Source organism: Neoarius graeffei, chromosome 16 (genome assembly GCF_027579695.1).
Source record: "Neoarius graeffei isolate fNeoGra1 chromosome 16, fNeoGra1.pri, whole genome shotgun sequence".
Lineage (NCBI taxonomy): Eukaryota > Metazoa > Chordata > Actinopteri > Siluriformes > Ariidae > Neoarius > Neoarius graeffei.
The window spans coordinates 16,729,946-16,740,987 of record NC_083584.1 but is presented as its reverse complement, the minus strand read 5'-3'; the positions used below and the strand labels follow the sequence as shown (position 1 = coordinate 16,740,987).

Genomic DNA, 11,042 nt, shown 5'->3' with positions numbered 1-11,042 from the left:
TGGACAAAGAAAAACTCCTTCAGGAGGAAAGCTGTATGGTCAGGTGAGACAAAGCTTGAGTTGTTTAGCCACAATGACCACCATGTACAGAAGGACACTGTAGCAGCTGGTGGTGGTGGTAGGATCATCATGCTCTGGGGCTGTTTTGCTGCCAGTGGTTCATTGCACAAAGTGGATGGAATAATGAAGGAGGAGGACTACCTCAGAATTCTTCAGCATAAACCATCAGAAACTTGAAAGCAACTTGGGAGTTACAACAGGACAGTGAACCCAAACATGCATCAGTGCTGGTTGTGGAGGATAAAGCAGACTAACATTAAGCTTAAAACAAGTCCTGACTTCAACCCTATTGAAAATATATGGACCGTGCTTATAAGTTGAGTCCATGGCAAGAAAAAAAACAAATTTAATTGAACTCTACCAATTCTACCATGAAGAATCGTGAAATATCCAACCAGAATTCTGCCAGGAGCTTGTTCATGGTAAACAAAAATGTTTGGTTAAGGTGAATCTTGCAAAGAGACATTTTACCCAAATATTAGGTGTGCTGTATGTATATTTTTGACCCTGTATGTATAATGTTGACCCTGAGTTGATTTCAGAAAACCCAAAGAAAATTAAAACTTGTGCACCAAATTCTAGTGTTTTTTTTTAATTAAAGCTGTATGCTGTACAATCATTCTGCCACAGAAAAAGAACAGTTTAAAGAAATTACTGAAAGCCCAAATATTGCCATGACATTCATCTCACTGTATGTAATCTTCTGACCACAACGGTACTTCACATACCCCGTCTCCTTTAGGACCAGGTATTCCTTCGTTTCCAGGCAAGCCTCGGTCACCCTTCTCCCCCATGTCCCCTGGAGGCCCGATGAGTCCAATCAATCCTCCATGACCCTGTAGGACCCACAAAGAATCTGCTGTGTGAGCAGGTATCAATCCTCAGACGTAGATAAGTTTGATTTATGAATGTGGAAACAACAAAAATAGCATTTTAGCTTGAAGGGCAGTCTCAAGCAACAGTACCAACTCCAACTTTAATCTGATTAGGGATAACAGGTGAGACGTTGCCCTTAGTAATGGGTTCGGACGTTATAATGATCAGCTCCATCTGTGCATTCATTACGAGTCTCTGACCTTGTCTCCCTTGTTGCCTGGATCTCCTTTCAGTCCTGGCAGTCCGGCAGGTCCCTGTAAAAGCAAAAAATAAATAAATTAATTAAAGAGGAGGCTCAGTTTCCCACGAGCCTAAATTTATCACAACCTAAATCAATCAGGAGCTGTATTAGATACAGTGGTGGGTCGGTGATGAGTGAGAGAACTGCCAAAGCATGTACCATAGGGCCAGGTGGTCCAGTCTGTCCTGGGGGACCATTTAAACCCTGTTCCCCCTGAAGAGGAAGCAGAAAGATTGATTAACCAAAGGCAGATTAATTTGCAGGAAGCTCGAGCCACACAGTTTGGGTGCGTTTGCTTAGTCTGATATCGGCTACTGTGTGTGTCGAAGAGTTTGACTCACTGCAGGGCCTGGGATCCCACGAAGTCCCTCTGGACCAGGCCTTCCAGGTTGTCCCTGGGGGCCTCTAGGCCCTGTTTTTCCAGCTGGACCCTCTGAACCAGGTGAACCCTGGCACAAAAAAACAAAACAAAACGCTATATTACTAAAACTCTGTGTGATATCTGAAGAATGACACAAATGTTTGCAAATATTCACCTTTGCTCCCTTCCTTCCTTGTTTTCCTTCCTGCCCTGGAGCACCTATATGACCCTGTTAGAAAAGAAAAAAAATACACAGCATACACTAGATATATTCCGATCTGTTTATTTTACGTAAACAGGATACAAGTTAAATCAACAGCGATTAAAAAACACGCACCCTCCTTCCTGGTGGTCCAGGAGGTCCTGGTTCTCCAGAAGCACCTGGTGGTCCCTTGTAGACACACACAATATTTTTCCAGACCAATATTCTATGTTTACAGGACTTTTCATATGAACGTGCATCAACATTTACAATTTACAAACACTTACAGCTTTCCCAGGCTCTCCGCTATCTCCCTTAGCTCCTGGTCCACCATCAATACCCTGCATTTGACATTTATAGAGGCATAAAACCCACCGACATGCCATGCTACGAAATGAAAACATTCAATGCTTTAACAGCAGCAATAATCAGTGAGAGTAGCTGGCATTCAAGGGCACTTACATTTGGACCTGCCTGTCCAGGGGGTCCTGGGTCTCCGGGAAATCCAATGGGGCCCTACGGGGATTTAAAACATTTACTTTGAGGAAACTCGGTATGACAGGTTTACACAAGTCATGAATCAAAAACCTCGCGGGGTGTATTTTGGACATCGGAGCATGGTGCTCATGGCACGTGGCAAAAACAAGGTTACAGAGAAAATTTCATTGCTGCTGCGGTGCTTCTTTTGTCCAGCAAGTAAAAAAAAAAAGCTTCACAGCACAAAAACATTGCAATCAGAGCTTCTGGGATAAAATTAGCTTTTTAACATGGATCTATCTTCTATCACACTGACACCACTACAACGACTACAGGCTAATTAGCCCATGTCCTATCCATCACAACCCAAGCAGTAACCCTCTCAGTTGTATACTGAAGATTGTGAGCCATTTTAGTCATTCCTAATTATTTCACAGCTTTAAAAAATAAAATAAAATAAAATAAAATAAAATAAAATACAACCCCGATTCCAAAAAAGTTGGGACAAAGTACAAATTGTAAATAAAAATGGAATGCAATAATTTCCAAATCTCAAAAACTGATATTGTATTCACAGTAGAACATAGACAACATATCAAATGTCGAAAGTGAGACATTTTGAAATTTCATGCCAAATATTGGCTCATTTGAAATTTCATGACAGCAACACATCTCAAAAAAGTTGGGACAGGGGCAATAAGAGTCTGGAAAAGTTAAAGGTACAAAAAAGGAACAGCTGGAGGACCAAATTGCAACTCATTAGGTCAATTGGCAATAGGTCATTAACATGACTGGGTATTAAAAGAGCATCTTGGAGTGGCAGCGGCTCTCAGAAGTAAAGATGGGAAGAGGATCACCAATCCCCCTAATTCTGCGCTGACAAATAGTGGAGCAATATCAGAAAGGAGTTCGACAGTGTAAAATTGCAAAGAGTTTGAACATATCATCATCTACAGTGCATAATATCATCAAAAGATTCAGAGAATCTGGAAGAATCTCTGTGCATAAGGGTCAAGGCCGGAAAACCATACTGGGTGCCGGTGATCTTCAGGCCCTTAGACGGCACTGCATCACATACAGGCATGCTTCTGTATTGGAAATCACAAAATGGGCTCAGGAATATTTCCAGAGAACATTATCTGTGAACACAATTCACCGTGCCATCCGCCGTTGCCAGCTAAAACTCTATAGTTCAAAGAAGAAGCCGTATCTAAACATGATCCAGAAGCGCAGACGTCTTCTCTGGGCCAAGGATCATTTAAAATGGACTGTGGCAAAGTGGAAAACTGTTCTGTGGTCAGACGAATCAAAATTTGAAGTTCTTTATGGAAATCAGGGATGCCGTGTCATTCGGACTAAAGAGGAGAAGGACGACCCAAGTTGTTATCAGCGCTCAGTTCAGAAGCCTGCATCTCTGATGGTATGGGGTTGCATTAGTGCGTGTGGCATGGGCAGCTTACACATCTGGAAAGACACCATCAATGCTGAAAGGTATATCCAGGTTCTAGAGCAACATATGCTCCCATCCAGACGACGTCTCTTTCAGGGAAGACCTTGCATTTTCCAACATGACAATGCCAAACCACATACTGCATCAATTACAGCATCATGGCTGCGTAGAAGAAGGGTCCAGGTACTGAACTGGCCAGCCTGCAGTCCAGATCTTTCACCCATAGAAAACATTTGGCGCATCATAAAACGGAAGATACGACAAAAAAGACCTAAGACAGTTGAGTAACTAGAATCCTACATTAGACAAGAATGGGTTAACATTCCTATCCCTAAACTTGAGCAACTTGTCTCCTCAGTCCCCAGACGTTTACAGACTGTTGTAAAGAGAAAAGGGGATGTCTCACAGTGGTAAACGTGACCTTGTCCCAACTTTTTTGAGATGTGTTGTTGTCATGAAATTTAAAATCACCTAATTTTTCTCTTTAAATGATACATTTTCTCAGTTTAAACATTTGATATGTCATCTATGTTCTATTCTGAATAAAATATGGAATTTTGAAACTTCCACATCATTGCATTCCGTTTTTATTTACAGTTTGTACTTTGTCCCAACTTTTTTGGAATCGGGGTTATACGTTACAGGTATTGAGACCACTGAGCTCTAGTGCCGGGCCATTTCCAGGAAATAAGAGTTTGGGTCATGGTGACAGCGTGTGTGTGTGTGTGTGTGATTTTTAAACTGTTCATTTTTGGATTACGCTTCATTTTTGTGCCTACTACCTCATAGAGTGTGTGTATATATATATATATATATATATATATATATATATATATATATATATATATATATATATATATACACTGTATGTACATGGGATCAGAAAACATTTTTTTATAAGCAGTAGCCACATGTACCCATAGGGTACCTTTTTTTTTTTTTTTGACCTGGCTCTTAAAATTTTTATCTTAGTTCATAAATTCCAACCTAGGTAAAATTTTGGATTATCTAAAATTGTTAAAAGGGATTTTCCATCACTTCTTTTGTCTCTCTTTCTTCCATCCACTTCCTCTCTCTCCACACCTACCGAGTATTTCCTCTTATCTATCTCTTCCCACTTAGCATTTTTTTCATACTTAAGCAAGATTTGATCTCAGAACCTTTTGATCCCTAACCCAACACCTTAACCACTAGACCAGTAAGGACTACAACAGAAGGAATATATATATTATTGTTATTATTAAGGAGTCCAGTCTTAGTACATCATCAAGTAGTTTAAAATACAAAGTCTTCCCAAATCCTCATCCTAACTCTAGATCTACTAAGTCTCCTGAATACAAATAGCAAATTATGAACCAGATTAAAAATTCTAACCTCGGTTGAAAAATTCCACCTGACCTCCAATTCTGACCTGTAACATCTACAAGAAAGCTCGCGAAGGGCAATGGAGAACACTCAGGCACAAACAAGGCTACATTAGCAAGAAAAGAAGCGTCTGTTTCAGTTTATGGGGTAAAGCAGGCAGCGGACACAGACATCGTCCTGATTCTGATTGCTATATAGTGTCGATTCAGCTGATGTTGAAAAAACAGAGAAAAAATAGCATTGAAAACACTTTTTCATGGCTCGCTCGCTCTCTCTCAAGTCAAGTTTATTTGTATAGCGCTTTTAACAACAGACATTGTCGCACAGCAGCTTTACAGAAAATTAAAGACTTTCAACATGAGCTAATTTTGTCCCTAATCAGTCCCTGATGAGCAAGCCTGTGGTGATGGTGGCAAGGAAAAACTCCCTCAGATGACATGAGGAAAAAAACCTCGAGAGGAACCAGACTCAAAAGGGAACCCATCCTCATCTGGTTAATAACAGACAACGTGATTATAAATAACTCGCTTCTCTAACTGTGTCCTATATAATCACAAAGTATGACTGTGTAACCAGGAAATCCATTATAGGTTTAACATGAAGTCTGTCTGTCTCTCTTATCATCATCATTCCATCATCTTCCACTGCTACAGCAGGTTGGATGCCTCAGAGCACATCCAGCAGTGACAGGAACCTTTCTTTATGCTGCATCTCCTTCTGCAGCTTCGTGTGAGATTGAAAAATAATCTGTTTTTTGCAAGGCAGAGTTTGGTAGTGTAGTTAAGGCCCGGTCCAACAATACTGATAACTATAATTAAACTATAACTACAACTATAACTATAAATAAATCAGACCTCTGCGGTTTATGTGGTTGATGCTCACACCAGGCCGATAACGATCCCTATAGCCCAGGCCTGGGTTTCGGTGAGATTGCTTCTGGAGCCATTTTTCCAGACCTGGACCTGATCCGATAAACATCTGACCAATCAGGTAATTGTTTACATGTGATGTTGTCTGAGCACGTGCTATTTTTCCTGAACATCTTTGTACATCCTTGTTGCATCATAAAGTCACGGAATATGGATTCATGGGAAAAAAATAAAATAATGCAAAACATGGATCTTTTATTCACGGATATGTGATTTTCCATGAAATATCAATGGCAAATTAATAAAGTAAACATATAAATGCAGGTAAGATATTTTAATGATGAACTTCGGCAGTCTAAACATTTAATTGTTTTAGACTTCTTAATTTTTTATCCGTGATGCATCATCCGTATGAAATTGGTAACCAATCTGTAATATACTGAAACGTCCATGACCAATCCGTAAATTATTAGCATCTGTGATGGATCTGTATTAAAATCCGTAATCACTCTGTATTTTGTATCCTTTTTTTATTTATTATATTTCCGTAGTCCGTGACCTATCTGTATTATATCAACCACCGGAGTGTGTACATGGGTTGTTCTGAAGTCCAAGCTGTACAGTACGACCCGGAATAAGGTGCTACTACTTGGAAAAAACTTCCATGACTATTCCTAAGTTACATGTGTTTATTTCCCTGAGTGTCAGGACCAAGCAATATTATAGTCAGGATTATAGTTGTGGTGTGACTGCTCCAGACTGGAACTACATTCAGGCAGATAGATAGTTAGAGTTAGAGATATCGGTGTTATGAGACTGGGCCCTTATCTGGGCAACATATTTAAGGTGTTGGGACAAGCTGAAGTTATGGATTGGTGAGTAGAAGTATGTCTTCGTTAGTGTACACAGTCCTTTTTAATACTAGTTAATACTTTTTAATACTTTTTAAATACTTTTTAATACTTAGGACTAATACTCTTGACTTTTTAATGGTAAATGTACCTCTTTTTAAAGCAGCACTTACTTCTGAAGCACTGTGAGCTTCACTAGAGGAGCTCTGCTCTTCTGCCATGATCGGAGATCTCAAACACGGAAGAGCGGAAAGGAATCGGAAACGTACGCGAGATTAGACCACATCCGCAAATTTAGGCATCTTAAAATGTTTTTATTAATGCCAAATAAAATATCCAGCACAAATTATATATGATAGACATAAATTAATAATTTATAAATTTTATTTTAAACACGTTTTTAGTTAGCGGGACTGCAGCTTATCACCTCTCCTGCCCGCGCCCGCATTGTGCACTCCCCCTCCCGCCCGCCCGCGCCCGCAATGAGCTTTCAAAATTTGTCCCGCGCCGCACTGCTTTGCGTCGGGTCCCGCGGGACTCCCGTGGGAGTGCAGGGCTCTATCAGGAATTTCGCGATTGAGCCGGACAAGGATTTGTCTTATAACAAAGTTGAGAAAACTGCTGAAGACACAAGGGGATTCAAGGCCTTCCTGCCTGCAGCCAGAGACTGTTTCAAAGGCTGATGTAGAGTGCTTGATGGCAGCAATTGTCCCTCTGTATCTGCATTTTAGCAAAGAACCCACTCGGTTGAGTGGGTTCTTCAGTGAGGAATTAGATAATTAGCTACTACCACTGCTTCTACTACTACTATTATCAATACCAATACTCCTCCTACTGCTATTACTACAACTATTTCTACTACTAATACAAGAATGACAACGACTACTACTATTAATACCAATATTATTGATAGTCCTCCTCCTCCTTTTCCTCCTGCTACTACTATCAATACCAATACTCCTCCTCCTACTTCTACTATCAATACTGCTCCTACTACTACTACTATAATAATGACCACTGCTACTACTACTAGTACCACTATCAATACTCCTCCTCCTCTTACTACTATTTCTATTATGACTACAATAATGACCACTATTACTACTACTACCCATCCATTATCCGTAGCTGCTTATCCTGTACAGAGTCGCAGGCAAGCTGGAGCTGACTACGGGCGAAAGGCGGGGTACACCCTGGACAAATCACCAGGTCATTGCAGGGCTGACACACAGAGACAAACAACCATTCACACTCACATCTACAGTCAATTTAGAGCCACCAGTTAACCTAACCTGCATGTCTTTGGACTGTGAGGGAAACCGGAGCACCCGGAGGAAACCCACGCAGACACGGGGAGAACATGCAAACTCCACACAGAAAAGCCCTTGTCGGCTGCTGGGCTCGAACCCAGAACCTTCTTGCTGTGAGGTGACAGTGCTAACCACTACACCACCATGCTGCCCTGCTACTACTAATACTATAATGACCACTACTACTAATAATAATGATAATACAATAATGACCATTGCTAATACCAATTCTCCTCCTACTACTATTACTACATCTATTTCTACTACTACTACAAGTAGAAATGCTCTCTGCCAAACCACATATTATCAACATCAAAATCACTTGAACCTTGGCTAATACTAAGCTGTACACCAAATTTCATCCAAATCTGTTCACTACTTTTTGAGTTACGTTCACTATAGCTGAATGGAAAACCCACAATGGACAAAACGCGAATGACAGGAGCTGGCTTAACGACTTCTCACACTTACTGGGTTTCCTTTGGGTCCATCCTCTCCTGGTGGGCCTCGGATTCCTGGGGGTCCAGCAGCACCGGGGGGGCCCATGTCCCCTTTCTCACCCACATCTCCTCTCTCACCCTGTGAAGCAGAACAAGTAAGAAGGTTACACACTTATACTGACGACCGAGGAGAACCTGAGCTGAAAGAAAGAGATGAACTCACAGGAGGGCCCGTTTCACCCGCTTTTCCTGGATTCCCAGCCTCTCCGTCTTCACCCTTAATACGAAACAAGGGGATTAACAAAAGGGGGGAATGAGGTATGTACTATATGTATTTTAGGGTTATTAAAAAGATTGGTAAGTCATTTATGCTTTTGTATTTTTAGCCCAAATGACTGACTTGTTTTTATCCAAAGTTAACAGGAGTGTTTTAAAGAAAGGACTGACTGAAAGGACAGTAACAAGGTGTTATTCGTTATCTTGTAGGTATATAAGTAAGCGTTACTTAATTCGTGCTTCAATGATTTTGAAAGCATTAGAGATAAACACATTATTACAATGTATGCAAAGTACAAAAACCTAATTAAACAGAACAAAGAAAGTATAGTTTTGCAGTTTTGGTCGAGTGTGTCCTGAAATTTGGCCAAGAATTTTCATTTCGGTGTTTCTTCTTCTTCTTCTTCTTCTTCCGGCTGTTCCCGTTAGGGGTCACCACAGCGGATAATGTCCCTCCATCTCCTCCTGTCCTCCGTATCTTTTTCTCTAGCAACAACTGTAATCATGTCCTCCTTCACCACATCCATAAATCTCATCTTTGGTCTTCCTCTTTTCCTTCTACTTGGCAACTCCATCTCCAGCATTCTTTTCCTAGTATAAATTTTCATTTTGGTGTACAACCCCGATTCCAAAAAAGTTGGGACAAAGTACAAATTGTAAATAAAAACGGAATGCAATGATGTGGAGGTTTTAAAATTCCATATTTTATTCAGAATAGAACATAGATGACATATCAAATGTTTAAACTGAGAAAATGTATTATTTAAAGAGAAAAATTAGGTGATTTTAAATTTCATGACAACAACACATCTCAAAAAAGTTGGGACAAGGTCATGTTTACCACTGTGAGACATCCCCTTTTCTCTTTACAACAGTCTGTAAACGTCTGGGGACTGAGGAGACAAGTTGCTCAAGTTTAGGGATAGGAATGTTAACCCATTCTTGTCTAATGTAGGATTCTAGTTGCTCAACTGTCTTAGGTCTTTTTTGTCGTATCTTCCGTTTTATGATGCACCAAATGTTTTCTATGGGTGAAAGATCTGGACTGCAGGCTGGCCAGTTCAGTACCCGGACCCTTCTTCTATGCAGCCATGATGCTGTAATTGATGCAGTATGTGGTTTGGCATTGTCATGTTGGAAAATGCAAGGTCTTCCCTGAAAGAGACGTCGTCTGGATGAGAGCATATGTTGCTCTAGAACCTGGATGTACCTTTCAGCATTGATGGTGTCTTTCCAGATGTGTAAGCTGCCCATGCCACACGCACTAATGCAACCCCGTGCCATCAGAGATGCAGGCTTCTGAACTGAGTGCTGATAACAACTTGGGTCGTCCTTCTCCTCTTTAGTCCGAATGACACAGCGTCCCTGATTTCCATAAAGAACTTCAAATTTTGATTCGTCTGACCACAGAACAGTTTTCCACTTTGCCACAGTCCATTTTAAATGAGCCTTGGCCCAGAGAAGACGTCTGCGCTTCTGGATCATGTTTAGATCATGTTCGGAAACATCAGCTGATAAAAGATGCGTCACCAATAACATCCGGTGACACTCTGAGGAAGACGACAGTCGTACGTCGAAACATGTCAGGTAAACAAACCTAAAAACTAGATGTCTGATAAAAAAGGAAAAAAACTAACTATGTTTAGATACGGCTTCTTCTTTGAACTATAGAGTTTTAGCTGGCAACGGCGGATGGCACGGTGAATTGTGTTCACAGATAATGTTCTCTGGAAATATTCCTGAGCCCATTTTGTGATTTCCAATACAGAACCATGCCTGTATGTGATGCAGTGCCGTCTAAGGGCCCGAAGATCACGGGCACCCAGTATGGTTTTCCGGCCTTGACCCTTACGCACAGAGATTCTTCCAGATTCTCTGAATCTTTTGATGATATTATGCACTGTAGATGATGATATGTTCAAACTCTTTGCAATTTTACACTGTCAAACTCCTTTCTGATATTGCTCCACTATTTGTCGGCGCAGAATTAGGGGGATTGGTGATCCTCTTCCCATCTTTACTTCTGAGAGCCGCTGCCACTCCAAGATGCTCTTTTTATACCCAGTCATGTTAATGACCTATTGCCAATTGACCTAATGAGTTGCAATTTGGTCCTCCAGCTGTTCCTTTTTTTGTACCTTTAACTTTTCCAGCCTCTTATTGCCCCTGTCCCAACTTTTTTGAGATGTGTTGCTGTCATGAAATTTCAAATGAGCCAATATTTGGCATGAAATTTCAAAATGTCTCACTTTCGACATTTGATA

General features: G+C 40.8%; 1 protein-coding gene across 6 annotated transcripts in view; it reads right to left on the bottom strand.

The window, feature by feature from the left end:
• col5a3a (collagen, type V, alpha 3a) overlaps positions 1-11,042 on the bottom strand; it is a 243,094-nt gene that overhangs the window by 40,035 nt on the left and 192,017 nt on the right. For all 6 annotated transcript variants that reach the window (XM_060942576.1, XM_060942577.1, XM_060942578.1 and 3 more), the window contains 10 exons: positions 8,726-8,779; positions 8,534-8,641; positions 2,203-2,256; positions 2,028-2,081; positions 1,876-1,929; positions 1,714-1,767; positions 1,519-1,626; positions 1,337-1,390; positions 1,137-1,190; positions 789-896 (listed from right to left, as the gene is read on the bottom strand). In XM_060942576.1, coding sequence (XP_060798559.1) covers positions 789-896; positions 1,137-1,190; positions 1,337-1,390; positions 1,519-1,626; positions 1,714-1,767; positions 1,876-1,929; positions 2,028-2,081; positions 2,203-2,256; positions 8,534-8,641; positions 8,726-8,779 — 702 coding nt within the window. The remainder of the gene's footprint in view (positions 1-788; positions 897-1,136; positions 1,191-1,336; positions 1,391-1,518; positions 1,627-1,713; positions 1,768-1,875; positions 1,930-2,027; positions 2,082-2,202; positions 2,257-8,533; positions 8,642-8,725; positions 8,780-11,042) is intronic.